We start from the raw sequence: 16,285 nt of genomic DNA on the forward strand, positions 1-16,285 counted from the left end.
AAAGCTAATATTCAGGTCTTTATGTATTTCATCAGACCTGTTATTATTCAGGTCTGGCACTTCAAACTCCTACAGTACAAGTTCCGATTGTTACAAAATCCTTGATATCATTCTATACCAAAATGGTTTTGTAAAGGGAAGTTCATGTCCTTTCTCTCTTTTTTCAAATGGAACATCTTATTTTAGACTTCATATATCAACTAATAATAACCACATGGTGTGAATGGACGGCGAGGATGCAAAATTGTCTTCCCAAGAGTCTCATAAACTAATTGACAAATCAGAAAACTGCTTCGATCACTTGTTTACTAAATATTCGATCCATTCACAATGTTCACCACATTTTCTACTGTTCTGGCCAATTCAACAGCTGCTCCAACATAAGTGTCAGGTGTTAACTTCAACAGATTCGTCTTTGCTTCTTCTGGAATATCTAAGCCTTCAATGAAGTCTCTTATGCTCTCTTTGTTAACGGCTCTCCCTCTGGTTAGTTCTTTTAGCTTCTCATAAGGCTCGGGAACACCATATCTTCGCATAACCTAAATAAAATTTGCAAAATGATTATATTAGTACAAATTTTTAAGGGAATGACAACAAGCAACATTCATTGAGGAACAACTCATTAAACCAATGTTGCAGCGGCTGGAGATGAAATCAACAAGAAACCAAGTCTCACGGGTTGCAGCATCATTCCTACTAGTCAGTATTTCAAAATTGAAGCACGGACTGCACAAACTACTGAAAATTCAACAAATATTTGTACAGTAGAATAGGGTGAAAAATAAGGAAAGGGTCGAGTGGAGGGTGGACCTCTAAAATGAGGGAAGGCCGAAGGAATAGAAGATATCAAACAACAGCTAGAAAGGTGGATGTAGAAGCAAAGTATCAAGTGAGAGGATATGGAAATAATTGCTTGTAATTGTGTATTGTACTTTTATTTATTTATTGAATAATAAAAAAGAATCAATAATTTATAGTGAGAAATATTTGTTAAGATATTTTCCTATTTGATGTAATCAAATCATACCTTTATTACTCTCCTCTTCAAACTTGAAATCTAGGGAATGGCACTTTTAGGACTGTGGGGAAGAGTTAGGATAGTTAGAAATTTAGAGTAGTGGTGCCATGCCATAAATAAATAGGCAGAAGGGAAGGGAATTCATTAAGATCTGTTATCATCTGCAAATTGAGTATCATCTCTTTTTGAAGGAAAAACCTTCAGAGAACGGTTCTCTCTCTTTTGTTCTGTTCTTTTCCAATCAATCGAGAAATACATTCTCTCTTTCCTTTTCTCTGTTTTCTATTCAGAGTTCCAAACAGATAACAGCAAATCTAAGACTGAAAGCAAAAACTGGCACATTGATCTTCTACAAGATTTAGTATATCTTTAATTTTTTTTGTGCACAAACATTTTAAGGATTATATTTCTTTGACATGTTTAGGCAACATTTAATTCTTAGATACAGATTGAGCACGCCTTTCTTCTCCCAAAGCACATTAACTAGAAAACTGTATTATCTTCAGAGAATGAAGTTAAAAGAATAATTTACTTCTTTTGTTCTACTTAAACTGTATCAAGTAAATAATGAATAGAATTCAATATAAAATAAAAAAGATTAAACTAAATAGTAATATAAAGCCAGAAGCATATACTTACAGTCTGTATTGGTTCAGCAAGCACCTCCCAGCACTGGTTCAAGTCTTCCCTCAAGCGAGCTTCATTAACCTAGAATTAAAATGTTACAATAAACCTCAATGAAAATACCAAAACCTACTATCTTTTCTCTAGATTTAATAGAACATCTGAGAAACTTGCTACATAGTTATGAAAAGAGTCAGTGACAGGAACTTTACATGTTCATCCTTCTTATAGATAACAACATACTATAGGTGAAACTAACAGTTGAGATAACTAAAACACATCATCTAATAATGTTGTATTTCCATTAGAAAAATGATAATTATGCAATAGTAGGAGAAAAGCAACGTAAATCCTATGTTGTGCTAAATACCTGAAGCTTCCCCATTCCTTGAAGTGTGCTTTTGTAGGCAAGAAGAGAATGACCGATACCTATAGGGATGTTCCTTATGACAGTTGAATCAGTCAAGTCCCTCTGCAGAAAAAGAAAAAAAATGACTATAGCAAATAACAATTATTTCCAAGAGCTATCACAATTAGACTGTAATTGTCACTAAATTATGCTCAAAGATCAACAGATTAAAACAAGGTTTCTGAATAGTAAGATTTTGAGACAATGAAAAGTAACTTCGAAATATACAAAATTGTAATGTTCAATAGATAAAGCAACTTAACAAGTCTCATAAAACAGAATTATGTCATGTCAGTTCCTGAAGCCTCTATTTTGAAATAATGGAAACAGAGCAATGAAACAGTTGAATAGAATTCTTGCACTGAATGAGACTGATTAATAAAGTAGGGGAAGATAAGTTCAACAGTTCTCCTTCAATTCATTTTCATTTAACAATTAAAGCTTATATAACTTTTGAACATATTTCTTAAAAATTGGCGAAAGAAACTGAAAAGAAAAAGAAAAGAATATTTTAAATCATCCTTTAGTATAGATGAAATTCCTTTTAGAGTAGATAGCCAAATTGCACTATACATTACAATATCTCAGCTGTGTGTGATGGGTACAGAAAATTGTAACAAAAAAATTCCAGAAGATATATTAGTAAAATCCTCTTGACATCATAGTTTAGAATAATAACAATTCCAGAAAAAAAAAAAAAAAAAAACTACGGAAGATCTTGCCTGCCAACGTGAAATCGGCAACTTCATGCTCAGATGAGACAGAACTCCATTAGCTACACCTAGATTACCTTCACTGTTCTCAAAATCAATAGGATTAACTTTGTGAGGCATAGTTGATGACCCAATTTCCCCAGCCTTAGTAATCTGCATAAAGAAAATTCAAAAATGGAAAAAAAAACATCATTTTTGCTCTGAACTATAACACTACCCTAGTTATAGCTACTACATGAGAAAACTCACCTGCTTAAAGTAGCTCAAAGATATATAGCCCCATACATCTCTATCAAAGTCAATTAATATATTATTGAACCGAATGAGCGACTGAAAAAGCTTTGCCATGTAGTCATGGGTTTCAATCTGTTAACAAAGTAGAGTAATATTATCAGCACTATACATTAAGTTATCATTTCAAGGGATCAGATGATCGTTAAATAATACTTCAACTCAACTTTGATTATGAGTACTCACGATATTGTTATAACAATAGAGCTAAGCAAAACAAAATCGAGAGCCATTAACAATCCACAAATTTTTTCAAAACAATGTAAACGGAGACATACCAATAACGATAACAGACGTCTACAAATTTTATATGGCTGCTGACAGCCACAAGAGTTTTTTATTTACTTTTAAATAAATTGCATAAATGTGGCAAACTTCAACAGGTAAAAAATTTAAAATAAGTTAAAAACATACCTGAGCAACGTAAGGATTAAAACTTAATCCAAGAGAATGTACAAACTGTTCGGCAACCTGAGGCCAGTTAACATTGGGATATGCAACAACATGTGCGTTGTAATTTCCAACTGCACCAGCAAATTTCCCCAATATCTCAATCTGAGATAGATCCTTCCTTTCTCTGCTTAATCTTACAGCAAAGATAGCCAGTTCCTTGCCCAAAGTAGTTGGTGAAGCTGGCTGGTGAGTAGGCAAAAAAATTGCAAAGTTCAATCATGACTGCTTAACAATGAAGAACTAATAACTGATAGAGTGAAAGAACTATAAACACTAATGAATTGCAAAATAGAAGGGAGGGTGAGAGGAATAGGTCGTAGGTTGAATTCTTCTGCTAACAAAAAACTAACATTATTATTTGAAATAGCCCAAATGCACAAATGAACATACCTGCCCATGAGTCCTAGAAAGCATTGGAACATGTGCATTATCTTTAGCCATGTCACACAAAGCTTTGATTATTTTATCCATGACAGGAAACATTACAGAATTGATTGATTCCTTCAGCATCAAGGCATGGGCAAGATTATTTATATCCTCAGATGTGCAAGCAAAGTGGAAAAACTCAAGCACCTGCAAAAGGGTTTTAGAATAACATAATCCATCAGAACTAAAGCAGAGCATAGCCTAGCAAAAGAAACACACGAAGTGAACCTCAACCTTAGCCACTTCAGCATTGGATTGACATTTCTGTTTCAAGAAGTACTCCACCGCTTTGACATCATGATTTGTGACCCTCTCAATGTTTTTAACCTCCAAGGCATCATCAATACTAAAGTCATCAATCAGGCTTTGTAGGAAAGTCTTGGCACTCTCACTGAAACTGGGAACCTCAACAATTTCAGGAATCACAGACAGCTGCAGCAACCATTTTATCTAACAGGAAACAATAAAACAAAAGTTTGAATCAACATATCCAACGTTAGAAAACAATAACACCCTGAATAAAAAGTTCAAAACAAAAAACAAAAAAAAAGAGTTCTTTAATCAAAAGGGTCTCAAGAAAGAGGGGAATCACAAGAGAATACCTCAACAAGAACCCGAAAGTAGATTAAGGCAGATTCACTCAAATAAGGAGACAGTTCCTTGACTTTGCCCCAATAACGACCATCCAATGGGGACAACGCCGTCAAAGCAGAGAGTTCAAAATCATCTGATTGGAGTCCAAACATTTTGTGGGTGGAGGTGGGTGTGTGGGTGCTGAGGATGGCTTTGCAGGAGCAAACTCTGGGAAAGGAAGAAGGGAAAGAAGCATAGGAAAATTGAAGAGGGTTGTGTTGTGCTGAACTTTGAAGTTTGGTTCTAAGAGGGTTGAAGCTCCCAAGTTGGGCAGCGCTAGAGAGTGCCGCGAACTCCATGAAAGGCTTTGGAGGAAGAAACGCGAAAACCCCTCACGCAGTCACACTCAGACTCTCTTCTTCGTCTTCTTAGGAAAACACACACAAACACTACACAGCAATTAACAAATTAAATTATTCACTAATGCTGTTAAAATATACTTTGAATATGTTTTTCTACCCTTAAGTAAGTTTTTAATCCTTAAATAATAGTCTTGTTTCTAAGAATTACTTTTGGATGAGAATGATTTTAGAAATATTTTCTTTAATGATGTGCAAAAAAAAAAACTTAATTAACCTTTTATTTTCAACTTATCGTTTTTAAATTTAACTTCAATGCTTTTACAAAATAACAATTAAAAATAAATTTAATATAAACTATTTATCTCATGTTTTGAAATCATTTATTTATCAATATAAATTATATATTTAAAAGGTATATGTTTTATATGTTAAATATTTGTCGTGGAAATTGTACAAATTAAAATACTAGCATAACCTACACAACAATTTTATATTTAAAACTATGAGTTTATTGTAAATTTTAATTATATAAAATAAGTATATACTTGTACAACTCATATGCAAATTCTTAGCTTTATTATTCTATACATTTATTCCTAATCAGTCTTAATAAATAAAGAAATACTGAGCGACCTTTGAAATCTTGAAAGATTAGAAAAAAAATAATCTGGAAGGCTAAATTATAGGTCTGAAGTGGACTTACAGATAAGGCCCAAAATCATCATAGCCTGGCTATTCGCTAAAACAAGAGTACGAATAATTATCCTAACATACAATTTTATGTGTTAATCCACTGAGTGAGTCATTAATTAAATGTATAATTTTACTGTTTTTTAGACAATTTTCGAGGTCAGTCAGCTATAATGCTTAAATCGAGCTTTTAGAGAAGTAAAAAAAAAAGAAAGTTACCGCAAAAGAGTTTATAATGCTTAAATCCATAAAAGTATGAGTATAAGTAGTTAGTATCGAGTGAATATATATATATATATATATATATATATATATATATAAAATAAAAAATAATAAAAATATAATAGAAAGGTAATGATAACCGAATATATTAATGAACTTGGGTTGAATGAGTGTAGTCCATCCAGTCTTCATGTTTAGAAGTTTGGACTTATAACTAAATATCTATAATTGTTTTTTTATCGAACATATTCAACGAATTCAACTGTAGTTAATTAAATAAAATCTTTAAACTTTTCAAGTAAAGCGACTAACTGTAATGTAAATATAATATAATAACTATGACTTGGAGTTTATAAATAATAATGTGATAATTATTCTTAAGATAATTTATTATAATAATATAATATAATATACAAAAACAAAAGGTGATTAAGTGGTTATAAAATACCTAAAGTATTTTACAAATATATTAAATACATCATACAGTATTTTAAGTATAATCTATATCTATATTTATATATTGATTCTCTTTTTTCATATATATATATTTTTTTCAATCTTATTCTTTAATTAACAATAAAGTTTTATCATATTTAGTTCTATTATTTATTTAATTCAATTTAACCTCACTATTAATAGAAAATAATTATTCTATACAATTCAATGAATTTTCTGAATTTTATCATTAAGATACAATATTAATAAAACTTAAAATTAAATAATGACATTTTGATCCACTTTTTATCTATCGCTTCAATTATTTTGTAATTATTTATTTTAAATTTTTCTTTTAATAGTGTGATGTGATAATTTAAAAATGATTAGAGTGATAAGTTAAAAGTGAATTAAAAAAGTGGATAAAAATATCATTATTCAAACTTAAATTAAATCTTTGTAAGAGAATGAATAACATCACTCTCTATCCATTTTATTCGATTATCCCTTAACAATAACAATTTTATCTCAAGATAAAAATAATAATTACAATAATAGTTTTATTATATAATAATTACAGTAATAGTTTTATTATATTTGTAGTTCAATTATTTATCTAATTCAATTTAACCTCTATCTATAAAAATTATTTTATTCTATAGAGATACAATTTGATGGTTTTCTGGAATTTATTATAAATTATAAAGATATAATAGAAATAAGACTTAAGTTAAATTCCAGTAAAAGAATGACACCACTACTAACTTTAATCCTTAATATAGTAATTTTATGAGTCTTGGAGTTGTATTTGGATTCTTAATAATCTCCGAAGTCCCTTACTAAATTACACTCTTCCTCTGTCAAAATCAATCATGACCACGAGTAGCTCAATTGTGTCATTCTTATACCTTCGTTACACCATATCTAGGATTCCCAACACAATTGATAACAACTCCTCATGAAAATTTATAAACACTTATGTCATGATTTTAGAAACTGGGATGTAAAGTACTATAAAGGGCTTTTTTTTTTGTTGATTTTAAATAAAATTTGTAAAAATAGGTTCGTTGAAATATTTTTTGTAAAATGGGGTGAAATCGTCAGGGTAGAGGATAACACTAAAAGTGAAGTCGTCTTTCATCCACCGGTTATTTTTTTTTTTTAAAGGTGAAATCGTGCTGTGGGAGGCCGATTTTTATTCATATGAAAAGTGAAGTCGTCCTCGTACATGACTAGTTTACTCTTCAATTTTCTTTTTAATTTTAATGTTGAAGTTTTAAATTTTTATTTTACTTTATTGATGCATATTTAATGGCATCCAGCTTTTTATTTGTGATATTCTCTTATCCAGCTTTTTATTTGTGATATTCATAGAGAATTAAATAAACATTGAATGAAAATCTTTGACAACTGGTTTTAATGTATATTAAGTACAAATTGAAAAATGTCAGGATGACTTTAATTTGCATTTAAAGGAAATCGTTGCTAGTCAAGACAATTTAAATTTTGCATTTAAGAGGAAGGTAAAATAAAAATTTAAAACTTCAATGTAAAAAGAAAAAAGTGAAGTTTCATGTAAGAAGACGACTTCACCTTTTTATAAATAGAAATCGGTCTTTTAGAGTACGGTTTCACTTAAAAAAAAAAAAGAATAACATGTTAAGTGAAAGACGACTTCATTTTTAATATCGTTCTCTACCCTAATGACTTGATCCATTTAAAAAAAAAATAATCAATGAACTCATCTTTACACATTTTAGTTAAAGTCGATCCCAAAAAAACAAAAAGGCCACTGTAAAGCAAAAACGAAATATACAAGATACAGGAAAGGAAATAATATTATGCTCCGTAAGATATGCCTACAATATCACAAAAGTGTGACAATTTTAATAATTTAGGCGGAAACATCTAAGTCTGACCTAGGATTATCAGTTCAAAATGTTATCATCGGCACTGTTTTTTTTTTTTTTTCTCTTTCTCGAAAGAACACGACAATTTGTCTTGGATATCTCGATTGCTTGGTGGGATAGATGCTGCATTCATATTTTATAACTATAAGAATTTTTTGCATTAGAAATCTAACTTTCGTGCTGTTTTCAACACAACTTTCAGCCTAGTATGTGTAAGCTATATGCACTTACATTTTAAAAAGATCTTTCCAATAAATTCAACAGGATAAGATCATAAAGATAAACATGGTATGTGTATGCGTCTTCCCTTTGCAATTTACGTACACTTTTGAAATATTATATATTTAATTCCTTCTTTCAAGTTAAGTGCATATTGATTCAGTACAAGGTTGCCACATTTTTTTGTTGTAGTTAGAGATTACTTTAGTCTTCATTCATGTGTGCAGGCTATTGAAGTGGGAAATGGTAAATGGCATGGTTCAGTTGGTGGCATAGTTTGTGCACCCATTGACAAGGTTTGGAGCTTGGTCTCTGAAACTAAAAGACTACCTCAATGGATGCCAATGGTGGAAACATGCACCGCTCTGGCCGGAGATGAAGATGAACCGGGTTATGTTAGATTAGTTTCAGGTTTCATGTTTCCTCAACAAGACGGAGAAAGGTCATGGATCAGGGAGAGGTTGATTTCGATGGACTCATCATCGTATACCTATGTTTACGTAATGGAAGCTAGCAATGTAGGTTTAGATGGATCTATAAACTCACTAAAACTAGTTCATTATGGCGATCAATCAACTCTTATTCAGTGGTCTTTCCAGATAAACCCTTTGGAAGATGTATCTGAGGACAGCATAGTGGATTATCTTGGATTTCTGTACAAATCTTGCATCAATAAGATCGAGGGTGCCATAGTATCTGCTTCAAGAAATGTTTCACCTGCATAGTGAACATCGTTTAGCTTCTTTTCAGTTCGTATACATGAAAGTGGGGTCAATCTTCACCCTTTTCTTTCTCCTTAAGACAAAAATTTCGAGTCATAATTGAAGTAGAAGGAGTCAATTACACACTCCTTCATGTACTTTCTGCACAAATTAGTTTTTCAAAATATATTACAATCTTGCAGGGGTTCAATTACTTTGTTGTTGGACTGGTTTGGATAATTTTGCTGTTGAAAGTCATATAATACAGTCATTAACATGTTTCTAGTGTGATTGTCTCAACTATTTTTTTTTATATATAAGTTATGCGAAAGGGCTCTGTGTCATTTTCTCAGGGCTTCAACTTGGGGTGTGGCCAACTGTTTACTTGTAAAGGAATTTACTCACCTTATTCTGTGAAAGAACTTCCTTAACTTCAACATATGAAACATTGTGCCCTTTCATGTCCTTTTAGTTCAGAAGTTCTATGACTTACATAAACATTTACGAAGACTGAATAATAAAAAAAATCAAAGTGCAAATGATATCACCAGCAAAGAACTAAATAGTCTTGCAATTAGTGTGGTATAAAAATTTTGTCTTTTACAAAATGTCATGGTTTACTCCTAAACCATGTGTGGTTGTGGATAAACTTCATGTTGAACAGACAATAATTTGTCTTTTACCTTGTTATTCCCCTATTTTTAACTCCTGGGTCCCCTTTTACTTTGCTTACTGAATGAAGGCAATTGAACTATTGGGTAATATGCTTAATGCGTTGGTTGGTACCTTTTCTTCTGTGTCTGCATTTAATCTTGCAGCATACATATCCCAATGCAAGTGGCTGTGTAATGTGTTCGTTTTAACTGTTAGAAAGGAGATGGCATCTCTTTCAACCAAACTTCTTAGTTCACATTTCAAATCTACACAAGAAAACAGTTAAAATCCCTTAACCGTGAATTGATTACCAAATATGTGAGGTATGAAGATAACCCTTTTAGCAGTGTTGATGAATCAAAATCTTCAATTCCAATCTTAAGAGTTGGGAAGGATTGAGCATTATTTAACAACGCCAAAAATGTGAGATTTGAACATCTTGGCATCGAAGTGATTTTAATGAAGTACAAACGCAGCATCTTTTGACAAACAATCATAAAAACCACATTGAAAAAGATGCGCCATTTGAATCATTTAGTTGGTTTTGACAGCACAAGATTGTGCGTGTAATTGTCTGTGCTCTCCTTACCCTTTGAAACATCCAATCAAGGGTGAAGTGGATGAGCTGAAAATCATAGCCCAACCATAAAAATTTCATGTTGATGACATGTTAAAGTCTCTCTCTAAATGTGAATCAATGAATCATCATCACCCGCTGCGGCAGTTCAACAGTGCATGGTGTATCTTCTGGAAGAGAGGATTAGACCTTCAACATGGGAAAAAGATGGGTAAGAAAATTTATAAAACATGCTTTTGATAATTAGAAAAAGAAAGTATTTTTAGCTGAGAAGTATTTTTCAATTCAGAGGGTTTCTGTCGGCTGAAAATAACATAAATGTCTTACATCGAAGTGGACAACTAAGAGCGACATTGTGTAGCATGCAAGAAAACTTTGTAACGCTTAAAATACATGACTAGCATTATTTTATAGTCACCTACCTCTTGTAAAACGACATAGCATCATAGTTTGTTCCATTATAAGGTTGCTTGGTCCTGTGTTAGTATTCAAAAGAAAGGAGACAAACAAGGGCCAAAAGTAAGAATTGAAGAAACACACAAAACAAACACATTAACTTCTCAAGTGAATGGAGTCACGCCTTCTGGCAATTTTTCTGGTGGCTCTTTCATTCTCACCATTTGTTCAATCCTTGGTGCGTCATTACAAGTTTAGTGTAAGTACTTCCTATGTGACAGTGTCCAACACAAGTGAAAATTACTGAAAGTTCTACTCTTACGATAAAAACAATATCATAAATCATGATTAGCAGTTAATGTTGGTCAATGTGACAGGTGATCTTGAAGAATACCACAAAGCTTTGCTCCACGAAATCATTGGTCACAGTCAATGGACAATGTCCAGGGCCAACTCTCTATGCAAGGGAAGATGATACTGTACTTGTAAGGGTCACTAACCATGTTAAGTACAATATTACAATCCACTGGTGAGAATTTTTACACCTAAATAAATAGCATGAAACTGAGAAAGTTGGCAACAGAAAAATTTACTGCATCATAAACTTTGAAACATGACAGGCATGGAATCAAACAGCTTCGAAGTGGATGGTCTGATGGGCCAGCATATGTCACACAATGTCCGATTCAGCCAGGGCAGAGCTTTGTGTACAACTTCACCATCACAGGTCAAAGAGGCACACTTCTCTGGCATGCACACATCACTTGGTTAAGAGCCACAATGTATGGTGCCATTGTTATATTACCTAAACGAGGCATTTCTTATCCATTTCCCAAACCAGATAAAGAAAAGATAATCATTCTTGGTGAGTTTCATGATATGATAAAATGTATTTTGTCTCTTGGACAAAATTGGCTTTAATATCTGTTTTAAAAATATGAAATTTAATCATTCTTTTGTATTAACTTTGATTTTTATAATTTGCAGGTGAATGGTGGAAATCAGACGTTGAAGCAGTGCTGAATCAGGCTGAAAGTTCTGGTCTTCCACCCAACATATCCGATGCTCATACCATCAATGGTCATACAGGACCACTTCCTGGTTGCAATTCTAGGGGTACTGATATTATACACTAGCTATTTCTTTTTCAATAATTTAATATTAACAACAATGATATTCGTTACTTTTTATGTAAGTTTTAAGAATGTAAAACAAAAATTAGCTATACTATAGTATCAATCATGTTATAGCTAAAGTAAAAATACAAAAGAGAAAGAAACAGTTTCAGGATGTTTTGACAGATGGTGAAATACAGAGCTTAATCAAACTGTGCAGGTTACACTCTACATGTCGAAAGTGGCAAGACCTATCTTCTGCGCATCATAAACGCTGCCTTGAACGATGAACTCTTCTTCAAAATTGCGGGGCACAAGCTAACAGTGGTTGAAGCAGATGCATCCTACGTTAAACCTTTTCAGACAGACACAATATTCATGAGTCCTGGCCAAACCACCAATGTTTTATTGTCCGCTGACAAAGGTGTTGGAAAGTACTTAATAGCAGTTACTCCATTCATGGATGCCCCCATAGGCTTTGACAACGTTACTTCCATTGCTACACTTCGCTACAAAACCACACCACCTTATCCCACAACAACTCTAACCACCATTCCTGCACTGAATGCAACTCCTTTAACAACTCACTTCATTGATTCCCTAAGAAGCCTTAACTCCAAAGAATACCCTGCAAGAGTTCCATTAACCGTTGACCACTCCCTTTTCTTTGCCATAACCGTTGGCCTTAACCCATGCGACACGTGTCTCACTGGGAGCAGGCTTGTGTCTGCTATTAACAATATCACCTTTTTGTTGCCGACAACATCACTTCTTGAAGCACATTACTACAACGTCAGGGGTGTTTTTACAGATGATTTCCCTGCATACCCTCCTATTGTTTTTAATTATACTGGTACTCAACCGGCAAATATTCAGACCAATAATGGCACAAGACTGTACAGATTGAATTTCGGTTCAACAGTTCAAATTATTCTCCAGGGCACTGCAATGATAGCTCCTGAAAATCACCCCTTTCATTTGCATGGCTACAATTTCTTTGTCGTAGGGCAGGGGCTAGGGAACTTTGACCCAGAGAAGGATCCATTAGCCTTTAATCTTGTTGACCCAGTTGAGAGAAACACAATCGGGGTACCCAATGGTGGATGGGCAGCAATCAGATTCAGGGCAAATAACCCAGGTAGTTTCTGATCACTTTCTGTGTTTTTGTTTGTGTTTCAAAAAGTTCCCATGCAATTATTATGCATAATTATGACAGAGACTAAATAGTATATCAGCATAGAAGGTTTTACAGTACCGATGAATCGGAAATAACTGTATATACAGTGAGTTTGTTGATATTTGTAAAATCTATTACAGTTACCATACGTGAAAATTAAACTTTGTTATCAACATGTAGTTCCTGTTGCCTAAATTGATGTTTATAATGTGTGAACTGTGAAGGTGTTTGGTTCCTGCATTGCCATTTAGAAGTACACACCACATGGGGACTGAAGATGGCATTCATAGTAGACAACGGCAAGGGTCCCCACGAGTCCACGTTTCCACCTCCCAACGACCTTCCAAAGTGCTAAAGTTTCTGAAGAAAAAGGAACGAAATTTGGAATCTGAGAGACAACGAGAGTGTACATTATTACACTGGAGAGGTGATGTCACCACCCAAGGGGAACACATCAAGTTGTTTATGGCAGTTTGTGAAGTTGGATTTGTAGCAGAAATCAATAAAATATTTGCTGTAGATAATTCAAAGCTGTTTTTTTTTTTTCTATTGTCAGTTTAGGGGTTCACAAAATGTGATGAATGTGGTTGATAAAACTTCGAATTGTTGAAATGGATTTCTAGAATTTTAATGTTGTTTTTTTTAATATGTTCAACTTCAGCACCATCTTTTGCATCAAAAGAAAGACCTTTGGGATTTCGGTAGTTTATGTTGGCAGCTTTTGCTTGGATGGCAGAAAAAGACAATAAAAGAAAAAACAACGCGCCAGGTAGGGGTCGAACCTACGACCTTCTGCTTAGGAAACAGACGCTCTATCCACTGAGCTACAGGCGCATCTTTGAAATACTAAAGTACACTTTATAATATAATAAATATTAACCATTGACTGTAACCATGCAAAGATTGAAAAGATTGAAAAGATTAGTCTTATGCTTCTATAGATTTTTTTTTGCTATTTGATAAACTAAATTATAAATTAATTTGACATGCTTACACGAACAAAATGGTTTGATTCTTGAATTTTATACTTCATATGAATGTTTTTAACATATATCTGAAAATCGTACAAAGTATATAAGTAAAAAATAGTTTATAAACAAGATGACAAGACTATTAAATGTCAAAATAGAAAATATTATTTTTATCTAAATGGAAATTGTACTTTTCCGCTAAAAAAAGTTTGTATATTTTATTATTTTTACCCTTGATTATATTTAAACATTTTTTGAGTATGTGATTAAGAATGGAAATAGAAAGTAGAAAGTGTGCCACTCTAATCCCAATCTTATTACCTTAACAAAAACCCTTAAATTCTTTCCATTCTCTCTGCTTTAAAATCACTACACAACCACCAAGAAATCCAAATCTAATTCCTTATCTCGTTGGATACCCTGATTCCTACTCCTACTCAATAAGTAGCACTCAGTTTCCAATCTATGTATATATACATATACATGTATGTGTTTGATACATGCATTAGCTTTTAAAGTTTGCTTGGTCACCAAGAAACGACAAAGAGAACCTGTTTCCAACTTTTCCATTGTTGATTGTAAATAGCCTCTCTTTTCTTTATTGGATCTTAGCTTTATGCATCATCTTCCTCTTAGCTTCTCAAAATTTTCTCTCTTACCGTGGACCTCACCTTTGTAGGATCATCACCTTAGAAAAACCTTATTTTCTTTGGTGGGGGTGAGAGGTTCTACCTTATTCCTGGTTTCATCCACAAGACAGCAACATCTGTGTTGTTTTAGTTTCAGAATTTCAGAATTCGTCATACCCACACACCAAAATTCTGGTACAACATGATTTTTCCAAGATTTTGTACGAATCTAAAAGGTATGGCTTTTGTAGATTCTCAACTTTATCTTGATCATACGCGCAAAAGATTCTGAAATCTGTGTGCACCTAGTGATTCAAAGCTCTATAATTTCTTCTTGTTTGTGTTTCTCTCCTGTGTTTTACGAGCACCCCTTTCGATCCATCACTTTAGGGACTTAATTGAACTAAAGTTTTTGTATGGTTGTGGTTCGAGGTATGGAATTGGAAACCCTGTACCCTCCTTGTTTTATGCCAGATTCAAATTGGTTTGTGCAAGAGAGCCAGAGCACAGAATGGAGCAGGGAAGATAACAAGAAGTTTGAAAGTGCCCTTGCTATATATGACAAGGACACCCCAGATAGATGGTTCAAGGTTGCAGCCATGATCCCTGGGAAGACCGTGTTCGATGTGATCAAGCAGTATAGGGAATTGGAAGAAGATGTGAGTGAAATTGAAGCAGGGCGTGTTCCAATTCCTGGTTATCTTGCCTCTTCTTTCACCTTTGAGCTTGTTCACAACCACAACTATGATGGTTGCAGAAGAAGGCCTGCACCTGTCAGAGGTTCTGATCAAGAGAGAAAGAAAGGGGTTCCCTGGACTGAAGAAGAACACAGGTGAGTTTCTTTCACCGATTTACACTTTTTGAGGTACTTCAATCTCTGTAGTTTTTGGTTCCTGTACTTGATGATTTCGGTGTTGAATTGCAGACGTTTTCTGATGGGACTTCTGAAGTATGGTAAAGGGGATTGGAGAAACATTTCTCGCAATTTTGTGGTGACAAAAACTCCCACCCAAGTTGCTAGCCATGCACAGAAGTACTACATAAGGCAAAAGGTTTCTGGAGGAAAAGATAAAAGGAGACCAAGCATCCATGACATAACCACTGTTAATCTTACAGAAACTGCTGCATCAGATAAGATCAAGTCTCCGTTATTTAACGTGTCGCCCATGAATAGTTTGTCAAAAGTCCAGTTGGACTGGACTAGCCACTGCAATGATGGATCACTCATGGTTTTCAACCCAAACAGTGACAACTTGTTTGTGTCGTCTTCGTCTGATATCACTTCCATGGCCCTGAAAATGCAGGGACAGGATCTCTATGACTGTGCTTTGCATGAGGCTTATGCCAAGGTAAAAGCCCCAGGTTTCGGCATGGCTCCCAGAGACTTCAATAATGAAGCTATTTTCGGTATTCACGCACTGTAGTCACAGACAACCCCAACAAAATTCCACTGGATCAGATCATTGTTCTGTAGGATTAATGTAGATGACCTGAAGCTAGCTACTTAGTTCATGGTTATTGATCATCATAAAAGAAACAATCATGTTCCAGTGCTAAACAATGAATTTGGAATGGCCTTCTTCTTCTGAAGTTTTCCTCTTTATCTTTTTAGTCACAGTGATCATGTCTATTTCTTTGGAGACCCAATCATATGATGTACCATTCAGGCATGCTATGTCTCAAAAGCAACATGACAAACATCACAAATTATTGAATTCTA

At 33.7% G+C, this 16,285-nt stretch overlaps 4 protein-coding genes and 1 non-coding gene across 7 annotated transcripts; 3 read left to right on the forward strand and 2 right to left on the reverse strand.

Annotated features, from left to right (window-relative positions):
- Positions 1 to 166: 166 nt before the first annotated feature.
- Positions 167 to 4,969, reverse strand: LOC114194684 (adenylosuccinate lyase-like). Its single transcript, XM_028085048.1, has 9 exons — positions 4,537 to 4,969; positions 4,169 to 4,384; positions 3,899 to 4,081; positions 3,470 to 3,691; positions 3,014 to 3,130; positions 2,774 to 2,917; positions 2,013 to 2,114; positions 1,658 to 1,726; positions 167 to 539 (listed from the first exon to the last, which is right to left on the reverse strand). Exons 1-9 carry the CDS (start codon positions 4,864 to 4,866, stop codon positions 309 to 311), a joined length of 1,614 nt encoding a protein of 537 aa, XP_027940849.1. The 5' UTR covers positions 4,867 to 4,969; the 3' UTR covers positions 167 to 308.
- A 3,442-nt stretch (positions 4,970 to 8,411) lies between these two features.
- Positions 8,412 to 9,070, forward strand: LOC114195131. Its single transcript, XM_028085522.1, has 2 exons — positions 8,412 to 8,420; positions 8,573 to 9,070. The coding sequence occupies exons 1-2, from the start codon at positions 8,412 to 8,414 to the stop codon at positions 9,068 to 9,070; spliced, it is 507 nt and encodes a 168-aa protein (XP_027941323.1).
- A 1,675-nt stretch (positions 9,071 to 10,745) lies between these two features.
- On the forward strand, positions 10,746 to 13,611 carry LOC114193664 (laccase-4-like). Its single transcript, XM_028083549.1, has 6 exons — positions 10,746 to 10,932; positions 11,051 to 11,202; positions 11,294 to 11,538; positions 11,661 to 11,789; positions 12,009 to 12,926; positions 13,190 to 13,611. Exons 1-6 carry the CDS (start codon positions 10,846 to 10,848, stop codon positions 13,318 to 13,320), a joined length of 1,662 nt encoding a protein of 553 aa, XP_027939350.1. The 5' UTR covers positions 10,746 to 10,845; the 3' UTR covers positions 13,321 to 13,611.
- A 115-nt stretch (positions 13,612 to 13,726) lies between these two features.
- Positions 13,727 to 13,799, reverse strand: TRNAR-CCU. Its single transcript has one exon. It is a non-coding gene; the product is annotated as a tRNA-Arg (tRNA).
- A 463-nt stretch (positions 13,800 to 14,262) lies between these two features.
- Positions 14,263 to 16,285, forward strand: LOC114193665 (transcription factor DIVARICATA-like). 3 transcript variants are annotated; one of them, XM_028083552.1, is made up of 4 exons: positions 14,263 to 14,514; positions 14,616 to 14,801; positions 14,998 to 15,397; positions 15,491 to 16,285. In XM_028083552.1, exons 2-4 carry the CDS (start codon positions 14,768 to 14,770, stop codon positions 15,987 to 15,989), a joined length of 933 nt encoding a protein of 310 aa, XP_027939353.1. In that variant the 5' UTR covers positions 14,263 to 14,514; positions 14,616 to 14,767; the 3' UTR covers positions 15,990 to 16,285. The 3 variants fall into 3 exon arrangements, with proteins under 3 accessions (XP_027939353.1, XP_027939354.1, XP_027939351.1); XM_028083553.1 differs by having other exon boundaries at positions 15,040 to 15,397; XM_028083550.1 differs by lacking the exon at positions 14,263 to 14,514 and having other exon boundaries at positions 14,529 to 14,801.

The sequence above is a fragment of the Vigna unguiculata genome, chromosome 8 (genome assembly GCF_004118075.2).
Source record: "Vigna unguiculata cultivar IT97K-499-35 chromosome 8, ASM411807v1, whole genome shotgun sequence".
Classification (NCBI taxonomy): domain Eukaryota; kingdom Viridiplantae; phylum Streptophyta; class Magnoliopsida; order Fabales; family Fabaceae; genus Vigna; species Vigna unguiculata.